General features: G+C 35.3%; 1 protein-coding gene across 1 annotated transcript; it reads left to right on the plus strand.

The window, feature by feature from the left end:
* The first annotated feature begins 1,302 nt into the window (after window positions 1–1,302).
* Window positions 1,303–13,521, plus strand: LOC113092317 (hypoxia-inducible factor 1-alpha). Its single transcript, XM_026257897.1, has 15 exons — window positions 1,303–1,476; window positions 6,383–6,573; window positions 6,654–6,799; window positions 7,573–7,657; window positions 7,741–7,853; window positions 7,969–8,168; window positions 9,683–9,789; window positions 9,872–10,019; window positions 10,135–10,382; window positions 11,140–11,336; window positions 11,461–11,565; window positions 11,711–11,937; window positions 12,095–12,197; window positions 13,108–13,216; window positions 13,358–13,521. The coding sequence occupies exons 1-15, from the start codon at window positions 1,448–1,450 to the stop codon at window positions 13,519–13,521; spliced, it is 2,172 nt and encodes a 723-aa protein (XP_026113682.1). The 5' UTR covers window positions 1,303–1,447.
* Window positions 13,522–18,542: the final 5,021 nt, after the last annotated feature.

An 18,542-nucleotide genomic window follows, 5' to 3' on the forward strand; every position in this document is an offset into this window, starting at 1 on the left:
TCTGAGACATGCCACATGTATGGATGTCCTGTACAGAGAACCTTCAGGGCTTTTTAGAGATATCAAATTTTTGGAGGTTTGATCAAAAACACACCTTCTCCTTGGTCTTTAAAAATTACTGATATTGTTAGAATCATCCAATTTAGCACTCTTAGGGAAATATAATAATATTTAATAATTTAAATCAGATTAATTTTCAAATTGTTTGTTATAAATATTTTTTTAAACTAATGGGGTGTTGAATCGGAATATGACTTTTGTTATTGAAACATCATAAATTTCTTACGTGTATTCTGTAGAGGACACCAGGACAAATGAAACAATTGAAAGAAATCACAAAAAGTCATTAGGGAAAGAAATTATAGATCAATATTATGAAATATGCACTATTCTTATGGACATATTGCTATTACCCCTATTATAAAATTTATTTTTTCATTATGGTTTGCCCCAAGAATACATTCATATGCAAACTAGATACAGATAGATTTTATTGAATGGAAATACCAATTTATGGACATTTTATGCACATATTGCATATAAAGTAAAACAGTATATCTAATAATTCGGTTATATCATAACAGTTGAGAATCATTTTTGTACAAAATTTGGTAGAAAATAGGCTGAAACCTAAAAACTTTTTATTATTATTTTTTTTTATAAGATTAGAAAAATTGCATTGTTTTTGCATATATGTGCTTTTTCGTGTCTATTTACTTTCTTAATAACTTAGCCCTCGAATTTTACAAAGAAAAAAAAAAAAAAAAAAAAAAAAAAAAACATGCAATGTCATAAAAAAAAATCACAATTTTTTTTTAATGGTTCTCAGGAGGATATAATATTATAGTTTGATAGTTTGCCTACTTAACCTATGTGGCTTCTATAAAATATGGTGCCAAGTTACTGATAGCCACTACTGCCATCAAAAGGATTGAACAGAATGGTAAATAATGTGAAAGTGACTCTTTTAATTATATTAGTTAATTGAAGTAAACGGAATAAGATGTCTTCGCTTAAACTTCACTATAAAAAAGTCCTTCTGTGTATAGTGTGTAAGCACTTGATGTAGACTATTTGTTGAAAACGTGGCCTCATAAATGCTCAACATCCAATTATTTGTAAGTACATCCAACTGAGCGAGAGCCTGGCATCTTCTACAGGTACAGGAGCGTTAATGGCAATTACTGGTTCACGTGCCAAAAATATCCTCAATGGAACACCACCGCGCGTTCCCGACAACTCCGAGGCATGTGACTGCGCGCCCACGTGAACCGTCAGACAGATGCGGAGAAAGCGAGGGAGGAAAGGCGAAGCATCACTTTAACTTAATTTAACTTTAACCAGCCAACACTGGAACTCCAGCCGGACGTATTCTGGGGATTACTATCATTTGAACCATCGAGGGGTTTTGCAAAGGTTTTTGTGTGTGTTGGAGTTCCGTTTGACCATGGATTCAGTCGCACCTGGGAAAAAAAGGTAAACAAGCACCACTTTCTGTTTAGATATGCGCTTGTGTTGGCAGTAAAATTGTTTCATTAACCATGTTTTATCATGTATTGCTTGTAGTTGCTATCAATAGCCTAGTCTCTCAATTTCCCCCTTATAACCTGTTGTTAGCCTGCATTTAGAATTCGTATCTACATGAAAGAAACTGCGACAAGTGTATTTGCAATATTTGTGCTTTATAACGAACTGTAGAAGCGGAAGATTTATAGAAAAAACAACAAAAGTGCCATTGAGTACCAGTATTTTTTTTCCAATGAATCATTCGAACCGGTTCACAAAACCGGTCTGAATGATTCGTTCACGATTCAGATTGTGAATCGAGCAAGCTGTTGTTGAGGCAGGAAATCTGCCTCACTGCAGTGAGAACGGTCTTTTCGACATTTGATTCAGTGAGTGAGCTGAGGATTTGGCTTATGGCCCAAATGTAACTTTAGTAGCCGGTTAGCAGTAATAAAACGTAGGCTCCCTGAAATCTGATTAGATTGTATGATAAATCCAAATTATTTTTAGGTTCTAAGTAGCTAACTGTGTTTTTAATGAGCTGAATCATGGCTTCAAAAACTGTAACAGCAATACGTGGCCTTACTGGAACATGTTTTACGGATTTCTAGGGACCAAGCATTGACATAACCACGTTACAACGTAAAGGAATTGCTGAATGTAATTTTTTTTCTTAAAACAAAAAAACAAAAACGAAATGAATTCCCATCACTGACACTGATGAATTCTACTTTAAATGCTAGAGAACTGAACCATACAAATTTTTGGTCCAAAAGTTATCTGAGTCTTAATTTTTCCAAGAAGATTTATAGCACGTGCAGAGTGCAGAAGGATTTCTGATGAACCTGTTGAACCTCCACATCACATAGTGGGTTTGATTGATCATCTCTTCCTTTAAAAATCATCCAGGAGCCTTGCTGGAAGATACGGCCTACTGCAATTTAATTAAAAAGCAGTGCTAAGTACTTAAACCTATTCAAGATCCAACATTTGAAATTAAAAAAAAAAAAAGATTTTTTTGCACCTTATATTTAAATTGTTTAGTTTGGGTTCTTGCTGTGATATATTTAATGCACTTTACAGTACATAAGGCTGCTCATGTTTATATAATTAATTTTAATAGTTGAATTACATTTAATTACAGTATGAATTACAAGTGACTTGTATTGTAAAAAATGAATTATGGAATGAATTTTATATTGTTATAGCACCACTCGAGATTTCCATCTAAAATGACTGTGTAACACATGTACATTTTATAGTGGCGCCCATTTTTAAATCTGCAAGCACATGAAGGTTAGATCTTTGGTGTCTCTCTGCTCTCCTCTGAAAGTCAACTGTAATCAGCTGACACCTCTCCTCTTGGCTCTATGGTCAAGGTCCCCTGTGTGCTATCAGCTTGTGGCCTGTCGCTGCTGTCATTCGCAGGGGTGTAAAACAACGCTGAGAAAGGTTAGGCTGCTTCTGCACTTATCAAACTAGCCATTCACCCTCTTAGAAACAGAATTCGTAAATAGAAGAGACTTTATTATCAGACAGCTGATGAAGAATGTTGACCTTTGCTTGAATAATGTCCTGCTAGCCATCTTGTTGTGGTTTCTGTAACCCCTCTAATGGAAGAGTTTTTTTTTTTTTTTTTTTAGGATGGATTTAGTTAACATGTCTTTGGTTACTGGACACTCCTCAAATGTGTTATAATGTCTAATAACGTATCCACAGGATGCCAAGAAGCTCTAAATGTTGCATGAGAGCTTTAAATGATAGGATAATGGCATTAACCTAGATTCATTTCATAAGCCGGCATGATCCTAAATCTCATAGACACAGAGAGCATTTCTGCTCCTGCTGTAAAGAGGTACAGAAAGAGAGTATTAAAACATGATACTCTCTTAAAACTGGTTGTAAACACCAACATTGTTCATACTAATATTTAAGGTTGCTAATGTAGTGGAGATGCATTAAACAGAGATGTTTTCCCACAAGTATGTATGCACTGTCCTTGGTAAAATATTTAGACCATAGTAAGCATGCCTTATGTGTGTGTGTTATAAATAATGAATCATGTAGTTCCCTGAAGGAAGCAGTTTGGACTGGTCAGAAGGAGAGAATACGGAGCAGGTTGACTGACTGATCATTTATTAAAACTTTAATTCTATAGCATTTAATAGTTTTGATTCATATTAATTTCACTACTAATACATTTGTAACATTTCATGAAACGTTCAGCTATTCAAGGTTAAACATTTTAGCTAATGCATTAAATAATGTTAACAAATTGAACCTTATTGCAAAGTGTTCAGCAACTTCCCTCGGGGCTCTTTGTCATCTATTATACTACATGATGTTTGATGTTCTCTCAGCGGGGGTTTGTGGTTTGTGGCAGCATCTGTAATTTCCTACAGAGTGGCTGTATTGTAACTTACAGTAATCTACAGAACTACTTAATATGTCCTAAAGTAACCTTTCAGAGTTCAAAGATTTTGACAGATCGTAAAAAAGGTGTCCACTGTTGCCCTTTTAAATATGAAAAGTTGGCTGAAGTACATCTAATATAATCTGAAACAAAAAACTATTATCGATCACTTACTCACACTGATAAGATCACACACACTACCCTACACCAGGGGCCTGCATTATGTTGCTATGAAGCATGGATACCATGCAGTCAAGGTCAATGTATATTGTGAAGGTTACTCAGATATGCTGGAAACTGATCAGTAACAGGGTTTCAATTGTGTACTCTTGTACTACACATGTTCACTACAGCTTAAGTACATACACAAAAATGAAAACTTAATGAATCTACATTTGTTTAATTGTATATTTCTAATTAGTGTGTTGAATGGGAAATGGTCAGCCGGGCGACTGTGTGTTTATTGGCACATGGTGACTAGTGTCTTTTTTGTTGTCTTTTTCTGTTGTATCTGAAACAGCATTTACAGATAATGCTCAAACAGGCGGAGTGATTCAGAGAAACAGACAGGAAGAGGGGTGAGATGGCTAAGTGCTTTCTCTAGCATTCTAGCATTAGTGCTCAATTTATGATTTATTGGTCAGAGTTGATTTTTTGTATGACTGTTCACATTATGGAGGACAAAGATGAGGAACAAGTTTTTAAATATTTATGGTACGACCCTGTAAGTTTAGCTTTTTATAGAGCTGTCACTGTAATTCACAGTAAAATAACACCTCTTCTATCTTTACTGACTGCCTCCGCAACCTTCTGTCATATTTACAGATCAAGTAATTACTGGTATATAAAATAATATGACTAACTCCTGTCAGCGTGGAATTATGACAAATGATCCAGGTATGTAAAAGTTGCATGAGTTCTGTTTTAACCGTTCAGACTGGCATTACATTGCAAAACGGATTTAGGACCTAATATGAAAGTTGCACAAATCAGAATAAAAAAGATCAGAATGCATTTGATTTGTGCTGATCATACTGTCATGAAACAAAAAGATTTCAGTCACACATGAGATTTGGGCCTCATTTTCATGCAGTGTGAACCTCACCCCAGTGACTGACTCATGAACACAATCACTTGTTGCCACCTACTGGTGGAATGATGTAACCTGCATTGATAGTCATTGATAAATACCAACACAATTAAATATATAGATTATTGTATACATTTAGTGGCTGTAAAATAACTTTACCTGCCATGTAGAAAACTGATGGCAAATTGTTTTTTTTAGAATAAAACATGTTTGTGGCAGTAAAATCAATTTACCTTCCATATAAAAAAAAACCCGAAGGCAATTTCTCTTTTAATAAAAAAACGTGCTTTTCACTTCTCATGTGCATCTGTCAGTCACAAGCAGCTGTATATGATGATGATCACCCTTTTCTAAATATACATGCATATAGCAAAATTGGGCCCTCTGACACATGTTATCTCATGACTCATATTTTCAGACAAAACCTTTCCCATTACACCCACAAGTGTGTGAAGTCGGCATTAAATTGAATGTGACCTTAGCACTTGACAAATATATAAAAACATATAATAGCTTACAAACTCATACATCCCTGTTGAAAAACCAGCATATGCTGGTTAGGTATGTTTTGAAGAATGGCAGCTTGTTTGAGCAGGTTATGTGCGGGTCCTAAAACAACTAGCTCCTCCACAGGACCATCACATGACCAGTTTAAACCATCTCATAACCAGCTCAAACCAGCTGCCATAGTTCAATACATACAGTACATAACCAGCATATGCTGGTTTTCAGCAGGGATATATATATATCTCTAATTTTTGAACAGTATGTAAATTGTGGCTTCAAATCTGGAGAAAGAAACCTATATAAGAGAAAAAATAAATCCAGCAGAATTAATTAAACCGTGTTGACATCTCTGACTAGTCTTGTCCACGGATGTTTTATGAGCTCTTGGTTTTCCATATTTGCCCTGAGAACAGCTCACAGCAAACATCATGATGTCGGGAACTGTACAGTAGGATCTTTGTGTGTGAAAGTGGTTTGTCTGCCATGTCTCCATCGAGTCTCTGTTAATAAGGCGACTGTCTTCAGTTCAGGAGAACTGCCCTGCTTGACCCTACATAACACAAAACTACGCTCCACAATACACGTTCACACATTATAACACATTATTGTTTTATTATTGTTTATAAAAAACAGAAGCCCTATAGTGTAACATCATATCATGTTGTCAGTATTTTTTCAGCATCCTGAGTTTGCTTGCTCAACTGCACCTTTGCATAATGTTTGCAGCTGGCTTATACACTGTGAAATGTATGTGTGCTTTTATAGCTCTATGATGTATGTTTTTCATAGTGCACAGATGTGTATTGCTGAAGGCACACAGCACAGCCCCTTATTATGGATTATATTTGTGCATGTGTTCATTATAGGGTGAGTTCAGAGCGGAGAAAGGAGAAATCCAGAGATGCAGCGCGTTGTCGGAGAGGAAAAGAATCCGAGGTGTTTTATGAACTGGCCAGAGAACTGCCCCTCCCCCACAGTGTCACCTCTAACCTGGATAAAGCATCTGTCATAAGACTCGCACTCAGTTACCTGCGCCTGCGTACACTACTGAAAACAGGTGAGAGAGATGGGACAAATGATTGGTGAGTTCATGCAGTGTTTGTCACTGACAGCATGTGTTCACTCTTATCTCTATAGATGTACTGGACGTGGAGTCTGAATTAGACTCTCAGTGGAACAGTTCATATCTGAAAGCTCTGGATGGGTTTCTCATGGTTCTTTCTGGTGATGGCGACATCGTCTACCTGTCGGAGAGTGTCAGCAAGTGTCTGGGCCTTCCTCAGGTGAGTTCCAACCACTGATCTATAATATAGAACATATAGTCATATATATAGATCAGTGGTTCCAACTCACATTGAAAGTGTTTTTTTGTTTTTTTGGGGTAGTTTTACAATATGAACTGACAATAATTAGATTAGATTATGATCATTGTCGTGATTGTTACAATGCATCAACAACATTATGAAAATCAGAATTTAAAAAAATTTTTTTTACAGTTTGGCTCAATTCAGTTTGACATATATCCTTCAGAAATAATTTTTATATAATAAATTTATTATTATGATCAGTATTGAAAACAGTTATGCTGTGGTATATTTTAATGAAAACCATGGTGCCTTTTCTTTCAGTATTCACTGATGAACAGAATGTATGTTTGCTGTCACTTTCGGTCAATTTAATATAATGTAACTGAATAAAAGCATTTTATTTTATTTTTTTATCTTACTGACTCCAAACTTTTGAATGGTATTGCATGAGTTAACGATTTGAATTGTTTGGACAATAAAAGTAAAACAATATGCCAGGTTTTACAGTTGCAGGCTTAATAATAATATTTTGGGTAAGAAATTGGGTATTACTGTAGTAATTGTACAAAATGGGTACTAATCCATTGGGTATTACTGTAGCAGTGTGATCAATTATTACATTTCATTGTAAAATGCAAACTGGTTGATGTCAAATTGAATCACTAATGTGGCTATGAATATGTATCCAGGTCTTAGAAATGAGAAAAATAACATGATTTATGTATATTAAACCATTTTTCCCCCTGTAGGTCGACTACACTGGACATAGTGTGTTTGAGTTTACTCATCCGTGTGACCATGAGGAGCTCAGAGAAATGCTGGCACAGAGGACTGGTAATATTCACTCTTTTTCTTTCTCTGTCTCAGTCACAATCATGATCACTCACACTCATCTCTCTCCCTTTTCCCACATTTAGGTCTGTCTAAGAAAGCAAAGGAGCAGCACACAAACAGAGGTTTTCTGTTGAGGATGAAATGTACACTGACCAGCAGAGGGCGCACTGTCAATGTCAAATCTGCCTCCTGGAAGGTACCACTCCTTACTTGAGCTGCACTTTTGACCATGTGACTGCACGTCACTCTGAAAGCATCTACACAGTGAAACTGGATCCATATTTATCCCTATCAGCCTCTCTTTCTGACAGGTGCTGCGCTGTTCGGGCCATATCCACACAACAGATGGCATCAAGAAAGGTGTGGTTGAGGAAAACAATATGAGTTCTTCGTACCTGGTGCTCATCTGTGAGTCTATTCCCCACCCGATGAACATTGAGGCTCCTCTGGACTCTAGAACATTTCTCAGCCGCCACACTTTAGATATGCGCTTCACCTATTGCGATGAGAGGTAAAGTCCCAGCACATCTGAGTGCTGTACAATAACACCTGCCCCACTCAGCACTAAATTCAATGGTTATATGTTGACGGCAGCAATTTGAATTTGAACAACATTTTTTATAGGGTGGACATTTTTGATGAAATGGACCCCTATCTTCCTCTTCCTAAAATATAAGGGCATATTTTATTTATATATATATATATATATATATATATATATATATATATATATATATATATATATATATATATATATACATATACAACCTCTGTGAGAGTAATACTCAGCATGAAATATAAAGACAAATCACTTAAAACCTGTTAACTGTCACCCGTCCCCTCTGTGGGATGCCTACATTTACTTCACTATATTACAAATAAATCTAATCTAATCTTGACAAACTATATATCGTTGGAAAGGTCTAAGGCTCCCAAATATATATTTTATCAATATTTTTTGTAAAAAATTATGTAGGAAAAGTAATTGATTAATTTATGACAAGAGTGCACCCTCAAAAATCTAAATTATAACTGGAGATTTGACCTTTGTTTAAAAAGAAAGACTTCTATGTTGCCATTTTCTCTATCACATTTTAGAAATCATCAGAAATTATATATCGACTGAAAACTTAAAATCTCAAAATGTATCCTTTGAAACCCATTTTAAAATCAGACATTGCATTACCATGTAAATGGTACATCAATATCATGTTACAAAACATTTTCATAAAATGTAAGTTTGGATCGTGCACTATAAAGTTTAAGTTTAAGACAGTTTAAGAACCAAAGACTCCTAAATTCTTTTTTTTTTTTTTTTTTTACTTTCTTTTCATGTAAACATGGTGTGGGAAAAAAGTGTTTTCATAGTTTCATAGTTGCATAAGAGACGTTAAAAACATAAAAATTCTTACTGACCCCAAACTATTGAAAGGTATCATATATATATTTTATATTATATTATTTACAATATTGTATTTATTTATTATTGTATTGTAGTATTTGTCCTTGTGACTGTATTAAACCCCAAAGCTATTTAAAATATTATTTTGAAAATATTTACATTATTTTAAGTTTACAGCATGTCTTTTTTTCTCGCGGATTATTATCAGAATCATCAGATGTATAAAAGAAAATAAAAAATATTTTGTGTGTATTTCTTACTGCTAAAAACTAAGACTGTCTGTAGAATAAAATAACTATGCATAATGTCATTATTTCTAACTAAGAGAGAATAAAAATAATAACAAAACTGAAATTCTATTAAATTTAGTTTGTACTATATTCAGTGAAGAACTTGCCTCGAAACCTTCAGAATCACGTGAAGTAGGTCATCTGGGTATTTTGCCTACCTTTTCAGGACTAACAGATATTTGGACATACTGTTTAGGAAGTATGCATGTTCAGATGCGGAGAGTGTGTGGACTGTATAGCCAGACTTATGGCCTTGATTTCTTCACTATCTAGTGGTAACTTGTGGAAAGCTGCAGTGTCTCAGAGCAACATACAAATTGTGTGTATTTGCAGGATCACAGAGCTGTTGGGTTTTGCTCCAGTAGAACTGTTGCAGCATTCTGTGTATGAATACTATCACGCACTGGATTCTGACCGCATGACCAAAGCACACCACTACTGTAAGCTCATATAAATGCAGTCCTCTTACATAAATCTAAATGAAGATATATCATAATGTTTCATGTATTTCTCTCTTTGCAGTGTTTGTGAAGGGACAAGTGTGTACTGGACAGTACCGGCTGCTGGCTAAAGCAGGAGGGTTTGCTTGGGCAGAGACTCAAGCCACTGTAATCTATAACAGTAAAAACTCCCAGCCACAGTGTGTGGTCTGTGTTAACTATATCCTCAGGTGGGACTTCACACACTTAGTGTGCATATAGAATGCGTGTGTCGACCTGAATACCAATATGTGCTTGTTTGTATAAGTGGTATTATTTTCATCCTTTCTTACTTTCTCACTTCAGTGGCATTGAACAGCCCAAACAAATCCTGTCCCTTCAACAAACCAACAGCACAAACATAAAACAGGAACAGGAAGAACACCACGAGGAGTCATTCGGGACTGAAGTGACTGTGGCAGACTTGAAAGAGGAGGCAAAGGATGAGAAGAAAGAAGAGTGTGTGAGAGATGAGCTATACGACAGTCTGAAGGGGAAGCCAGAGGCACTGACTGTAGTAGACTCAATCCTCACACTGGATATCATCAGCACAGGTTTGAACCACACAATGACTTATCGAAATCACAATTACTAGTTGTTCTTGACATGAGACCATCAGTTATGGAAGTTTCAGGGTCATTCACACAATTTCAGCCTACAGTAAATTCTGTGTGTTTTCATATTTTATCTGTACTAAAACAGCACGTTATGCTGATTGACATTGTAAAATGGTATTTTTTTTTTTTTTTTTACATATAGCATCTAATGTAACAGAAGTCTCTCACATTCACAGAGAATAGCTTACTTCAGTGTTGCAAAATAAATGGATACAATACTATGCACCAATATTTCAATTTAGGCAAACCGTTACATGCTACAGTGTTGTTATGTGACCTCCCAGCATTTAATCATTAAAGAAAGATGCATACATTTAAAAAACAAAAGTGTTTATTTTACAATTTTAAGCCAATTTTATATAAAAATATCCTACTTTTTGGCAACACAATCAAATAATGAATCAAGAAAGAGCTTCATCCTGATTCATCCTAATGTTTGACCTCCGCTATTAAACATCTTCTAGAAAAAAACATATAATTTTTTTTTTTATTCAACTACAGTTAGAGATTCTTGGCTTTCTGTATAATCCTGCCACTCACTGTTCTTAAAACAATAACTAAACGGTATTAAGCAGTATAACCATTATTAATGTGAATGGCTCACAATTAATTCATGTATGAATTGTATATATATTTTGACTATTTATAAGAAAGTACAGAGGATTTTAACGTCATTATGTTAATTTTCTTGCAGACTCCTCAATCTCTGTGTTGACAGAAATTCCTCTCTACAATGATGTTATGTTGCCCTCTTCAAGTGCCCTGCTACCCCTCTCACCCCTCGCTCCTCCCTACTCCTCCCTAAATGATGATGATGTCTCCACAGCCAATCTACAACCTGACGACTTCCCCTTTCCACAATCTTCGGCTCCTGATTCTTCCAGATCCCAGGTGGAGTCTAGTCAAATTTATTTCCTCATACTTTACAGATGTTTTTATATGATTTTTCTAGTTTACTGTTTCTAAAGAATAGATTTTTAATGTGAGTTTGGATTGGTTGTTTGTTCATGTTCAGGTTGATCTCTCTGTGGATTCAGAATTAAGTGACCATCTAAAACCGGATCATGTGGAAAGACTATTTTCCATGGATATAGAGTCCAAGACAACATTTAATACACAGGTAGATGACTTAAAATGAAGTGCAAACTTTCTGCATCTACATAGATGTCAGTATATAAGTCAATGATGAACAAACCAACATAACATACAAATGTACCGCACACATGTGTTCATTTAGTTTCTGTTACTTGTGATGATTTTTGTAGGGTGTGGGTTTGGATCTGGATATGTTGGCTCCATACATTCCCATGGATGATGATTTCCAGCTGCGGACTGTTTCTCCAGCTGAGTCGATGTGTTCCAGCCCAGGTTCAGTGCTTGAACTGACCCCCTCCAGCAGCACACAAACTGCCCCTGCTCTCCCAGCAGCCCCTCTAGACTTCTGTGACACCCTTCCACAGAACATTAGAACCACAAACCAGGGCAACAGCAGGTGAGACTTCATCTACATAGAGACACTCTTTGATGATCTGATTTATTCTGCAAACAAACGCTTAACAGATGAACAAATAAATACAGATATTAAAGAACAGTCTGTTTTCTGTTGCCTTCTTCTTTCTGTCTCTCTTCATGTTTCTGTAAATCTCTAGCGAAATTATTCAAGACAGTGATATTTCTTCTAAATGTCAGACAAACCCAAAGCTACTCAAGAGGAAATTGGAGACCATACCTTTGTCTGAAGCAATAAAGCTGGTATGTCTGAACGTTAGTGTGTATCAATGCATATCTCTCTGGAATATGTGATTCTGAGTGGTCATTCACTTCAGTGAACTGTCATATAACTTATATAACAGATAGTTCCTTGACTGTGATTGGCAGAACCTCACCTTATAATATAATATAATATAATATGATATGATATGATATAATATAATCTTTAAAGGGGTCATATGATGCTTTTTTAAATGTCATTATTTGGTGTATTTGGTGTAACAGAATATGTTGACATGCTTTAATGTCCAAAAATATATATATATATTCAAATACTGTACATTATTGTAGGTCCCGCCTCTCTCAAACACGTCGTTTTCTACAAAGTCCCTCCTACCGACAATTGCAATCTGCTCTGATTGGCCAACTGACCCAGTGCATTCAGATGGCCGAACACCGCAAGCCACCGTGCGTGACGTTTTAGAGACGTTTTAACATCAAACTGTCACTTCCAGCTGAATATGCACAGATCAAGCGCTGTTTACAAGTAAAACAATCCAAAACACTTCTAAACAAATATGCTGCTGGATTTTAATGTGAAAGGACAACGGAACATAGGCTTTTCCACAACAGTTTAAAGTTAACACAGCTTAATGATTGATTTGCTTATTACAGACACACAGCGTTTTGCCTCACAAGGCGCGCGTTAATTGATGAGTCGTACATTAGTGTCCAAATGTTTATTTGTTTGGTAATAAGTTGTGTTATAAGCAGAATAATGTGCAGTCAGCTGGGGATTATAGCAAAGTAAACCCCTGTCAGGTGTTTAAATTAGACATTTAGACAAATAAATACACTTATCTACAATTAATAGTAGGCCTAAGCAATTGTTATATTTATTCATGTGTGCAAGGAGAGTTTATGAGTGAATGTTGATGCTGTTTTCTCCAAGGGTTCTGTGCTGCAGGTGGTGAATGGTTTTCCAGAGAAAAAGATCAGAAAACCAGACGCTTCTGAATCAGAAGGGCTTCGTCACGCCACGATACTGTTGCTGCCATCTGGTATGTCACCATGGAGACCACAAGTCAGTGTGTGCAATATTCGTGAATATTGGGAGATCAGTTATTTTTGTATGGTTGTATAGTGACTAATTGCTCTCTCGGTTTTATTTGTAATTCTTTTTTTTTTTTTTTTTTACACAGATGTTGCGAGAAGGTTATTGAGCAGATCATCAGAGGGTGGAGCCATAACGATGCCCCTCCCCCAGCTTACCCGTTACGACTGTGAGGTAAATGCTCCTGTGACTGGGCGGCAACACCTGTTACAGGGGGAGGAGCTACTGTGTGCCTTGGACCTAGTTATTTAAAAATAAAATAACATGTGTTTTCCCATGATTAGGGAGATATCAGTGGCATTATGGATTAACTTAAATCTCAAAGAAATAGTGGTGAGCGATCAAAACAGCTAGAATGCTTCTGCTTCTAATGAGTAGATGGTAAATACATGCTGGGCATAAAAAAAAAGCCAAAACTAATAAATAATAATTAATGGGCGAAAAACTGAATTCATAGAGCAGTTATGAGCTGTGCTCTTCCAGGTTAGAAATACGCACAGAGAAGATAATATATATATTCTATTCTATATAAAATTGTATTGTGTGACAAATGCGAAGATTATTCTTGCACAAAATACATGAATTTACATGCAGCTTTCAGATAATGTTATTTTATTAGCAATGCTGTTTTTATAAAAACTTTCAAGGTATGTCTAAGTGTTTTCTTTGTTCAGGCCTCTGTGTGTCCTACATGATAGATAACATGGATACAAATGTGTAAATGTTGTGAAATGTCTAAAGTAGCTGTTATTTTATTCTGTTTGATATATTATACAGCAGTTGAGAGTAGTCAGCATTGGTAGGGCGATCCACATTACTACCTAAATGTTGAAATTATTACTCACTGTTATTATTATTGTTAGAGATTTCTTCTTAGTTAAATCTCTAAATATATCTAGGGCATTGACAATTTAAAAGGTTCTCTTGTGTTCCCTATGAGTTTTCCGTGTGACATTAACAGTGGCATATAGTAGGCATAAATGTGGTAGGATGCCTAGTGTGTGAGTTTTGCCGTTGTGTGTTTTTAATGAGTCGTGTCACATTGTCTTCAGGACAATTGTAAAGTCTGTGACAAATAAAAAGTTTCAACAACATTCAGCTTCAGATATCAATGTATGGTTTTAACTTAAAGCCTTCAAAAATAAATAAATAAATAATAGCCCTTTCAAATTCACTTTAATGGGTACACTATATACAAAAGTGAAGTGCAATGTAGTCATATACAGAGGGTAGAAAAATATAAAATGATGTGAAGAGTTTGACATTGAAGTAAATTAAGCACAGTTGAAGAGCACATTAGAAGAAAAATTATTAAGAATATTTAACCCCAAAACAAAAAATACAAAGAAGCTTAGATGATAACTGAAACCCAGATCCCAAAAACATGCTCAAAAGATTATTTAATGAAATGAAATTAATAAAGAAATGAAAAAAAAAAGCTCAAAAGCCCAGCTTATTGTTTCTATAATTAAAATCCATTTTCAAACTTTGACCTTTACTTTAAATTTTTTATGTGTAAAATATTTTGGTGGTGCAGTGCACTCCAATCATCCATAAAATGATTTAAAGTACATATGAATATTTAGTTTAAGTCTTTTAATTTTTACTGCAACGTACATGGAACAGTTCCTATATGTAAACACTTAAATACCTTAGTCTAGAAACAAATCATGGTTTAACCCAATGTAATTTCACCTATTATTGTGTTAGGCCTTTTTCCATTCTCTGCACCAGTAACCTACCCTTCTGTATATAAACAGAAACATTCACAAATGAGTCGAGAGCATCTGTAACAGTGTGCATGTGTATGTGCTCAACACAACACAGAACGAAACCTGTATTTAATTACTGGTGTCCCTTGCCAAAAGACTTACTTCATCGCTCAGGACGCTGCATGAGCTCTTTATGTGCCGTGAGAGACACACATACATACAAAACCTCAGAAGGTCCCTCCACATTTCTGTGGGGAAAATACTTCCTCATGGCGAATGGCTTTATTTCTTGGTAACATTATACACAGACATTTTGTATCTGTGTCTGTCATCCAGGTTGAGTGAATGGCCCTCGTTGAATCAGAGGGAAATCCCATGATTCTTGCTTTTGTTGCTATGGAGAGGACTGTTCAGTCTCTAATGGACTGTTGCACTTTAATCAAAAACCGACTCGCTTTCTGGAGGCCGGAAAAAGACCGTTTTTTCTATTTAACAGTTTGTTCTCATAATCATAAACTTTTTGCTTGGAAATTTCTCAAACATGTAAAAAGAAACAAAGTAATACACTGAATTAATATTATGTTTCGGTAGAAAAAAAAAAAAAATATATATATATATATATATTATTTTAATATGTGACTGATTGTTGTTAGTATAAACCTCTTCTTCACTGTTTGTATAATTCTTGCAGGTCACATTATACACCAGATTGTGGTGAAGAGGAACTGCCTTAAAGGGATACTGCACCCCAAAATGAATATTTTGTCATTAATCACTTACCCCAATATCGTTCCAAACCCATAAAAGCTTTGTCTGTCTTGGGAACACAATTTAAGATATTTTGGATGAAAACCGTCGGGCTTGTGACTGTCCCATAGACTGCCAAGTAAATTACACTGTCAAGGTCCAGAAAAGTATGAAAAACATCGTCAGAATACTCCATCTGCCATCAGTGGTTTATCCATAACATTATGAAGCGATGCAAATAGTTTTTGTACGAGAAAAAATAAATAAATAATGACTTTATTCAACAATTCCAACAATTCCAACATAACATAAAAACATTTCCACAAGGATATGTTTTCTATGTGTATTACACTTAGATTTTAAAGAAAACAGCCTATGCTTGTGGCTCAGTTTTAAAGATGGATTTTATGCACTCTCTCAATAATCAACATTAATTATATAGTGTAGCTTTAAATAGCTTGATGAACAGTGTCAGAGTTTCAGTCTGAGTGATTCGGAATGCTGTTTGGTGAAGAGAAACTGATCCCACATTAATACACACAATCTCACAAATAGGTTTCCTGCAGTTGATGTCTTCACATGGTATGCTGTTCAAATGCTAAGCGAAAGCATGTGTAATGGACTGAAGATGTCTATCTCTTCCACAGCTTTTCCAGCGGACAGCCAGAAGGCCTGTTTTCACTTACGTCTGTTAAACACACTTACCCACACATCACTCTTCTTCCATGGCGGCGCATGCACGCAAAATCATTCACATTCAAATAACACACACACACACACACACACACACACACACACACACACACACACACACACACACACTCTCACACACACACACACACACATCTATTGTCCTCAAAGGCCTGTTATAAAACCCCTCTACATGTGAAAACTTTACTGTTTTCTATGGACACAGACCAACAGAAAAACCTCATATATCCGCCTGGCCACACACAAACACAGCAAAGATGTGTAATAAACCAGATCTCTTTCTCTTTCCGTATCTACATCATTCATCCCTTTGTATCCAATCTATTCCTTCTTGGAGGACAATTTTATTGCTCAAAGGTTGCTCCTTCAAAGCTCAGGAAACCGAATTGAATTTGCCCAAAACCTTTTTGTTTGACTCAGATGGTTCTCTTAAGACCTTAGGATAAATAAAATTGTCACAAAAGAGACAACTGTTGACATTCAAAATTATGCTTCATGCAACATATAGAATCTCTGACCTCTGGTTCTTCTGAAACATGAGAAGGGGGCGCCAACTTACTGTCAGATCTATACATAACATACTGTCAGTCTTGAAAGATCGAAATGAGAAAAAAAAGAAAAAAACAACAACAACCTTGTTTTAACTGAAATAAACTGGACTAAACCTTGACCTTCAGCACAAGGTCTCATGTAACTGTACGATCTATTGCTGTAATTATGAGTGTGAGAAAAAACCTGGAAACAATTATGTTGTTAATAAGTCTTGTGTTAGCATATGGTACATTTAGATTTTCTTTAGATTCCCCCGCCCCAGACCAGTGTGGTGTGATTTATCAGATGCAGCCGACTTAAACTCACTAAAAAGCTCTTTGTCATTTAATTAGTAACTGAATATAATTTTCCACCTTTTTTTTAACAGCAACTGGCTTTGAATCGATGAACTACAGATGGAAAGAGCAGCTGATTGAGGTCTGTTAAATAAGTAACAACACAACTGGTATTTTTTATTTAGAATTGAGAGTTTTGTGCTGAATAGGAAGATTTAAAAAAAATTATTCAACCACACAATTATTTATCAAACATACATTAAATGTTTATGCAGTTTTATTATGACTGTTATCACTTTAATTAATAAAATCCAATGCAAAATACTTGTAGAATAAAGAACTACAAATAACAAAATTAAGTTGTTTGTTTACATGTTGTCTATGTTTATGATGTTAAAGAATGTCAACAATAAGAAGAGAATTATAGAATCTAACATTTTTGTCAGTGACACAGATGAAGTAGGAAATCATGCAAATGTAAATCTATAAAAAAAATTTGCTTGCCACAAAAAATGCACATTACGAATACTGTATTGTACTCCAAATGTGATGCCATTGTATGATTTATTTCTTTAGAAATAATTACAACTAAATTAAAATTAGTAGTGGATATAATTATTTAATTTTATCTTTAGTCTTTAAAAATGCATATGAATATATTTTAACAGAATATGTTGCAGTTTTGGAGTGATTTTGGAGTGATTTTATTGCAGTGTTTAAGGAAACATTGAGACCCCTTCATGATCATGTATCAATACAAATTCTCTTTCTTCTTTACATGAAGTGATTCTGATAATTTATTTGTCTGCATGTATGACAAATCTGTAGGAGTACCATAAACTGCTTGTGGTTAGGTATTGCTTTATGAGATTTTTTATTATTTCCTTTGACTAGCAATTTGACAGTTTCAGAGAATGGTCTCTGAAGAATCTCTCAGCAAAGTCCAAGTTGGAGAGAAGTGTGTTGTGTAATGTACGTATTTTCCTTCAGTTCATGCATCACAAACATAATGCTTTCTGTGTCAAGGTGAAAACTGGGGTAACAGCTTGAGAAAGAAAATGTATATTTAATTAAAGTTTTAACTTCTCTGCAGATCAATTGTAATGTACTAACATAATAAAGTCCATTGAGAAAGAAGGATAGGTTTCTCAAGCAGGCAAAAAATTCTTCAAAATAATGTACAGTCATTATCTGAAAATAATCAGGGAGATCAAGAAGTGTAGGAGCGAGGTGAGGTTCTCTAGCAGGCCAAAATTTCACAGGAGTAATCCACACT

Source organism: Carassius auratus, unplaced genomic scaffold (genome assembly GCF_003368295.1).
Source record: "Carassius auratus strain Wakin unplaced genomic scaffold, ASM336829v1 scaf_tig00214567, whole genome shotgun sequence".
In the NCBI taxonomy this organism is placed as follows: Eukaryota; Metazoa; Chordata; class Actinopteri; order Cypriniformes; family Cyprinidae; genus Carassius; species Carassius auratus.

What these genes read in the sequence shown, in the direction of transcription:
- LOC113092317 (XM_026257897.1), top strand. Translation starts at nt 1,448, where the DNA reads ATGGATTCAGTCGCACCTGGGAAAAAAAG. An exon ending in TTCACCTATTGCGATGAGAG is followed by an intron (nt 8,169 to 9,682) that starts GTAAAGTCCCAG and finishes GTGTATTTGCAG; the next exon opens with GATCACAGAGCTGTTGGGTT. An exon ending in CTGATTCTTCCAGATCCCAG is followed by an intron (nt 11,337 to 11,460) that starts GTGGAGTCTAGT and finishes GTTCATGTTCAG; the next exon opens with GTTGATCTCTCTGTGGATTC.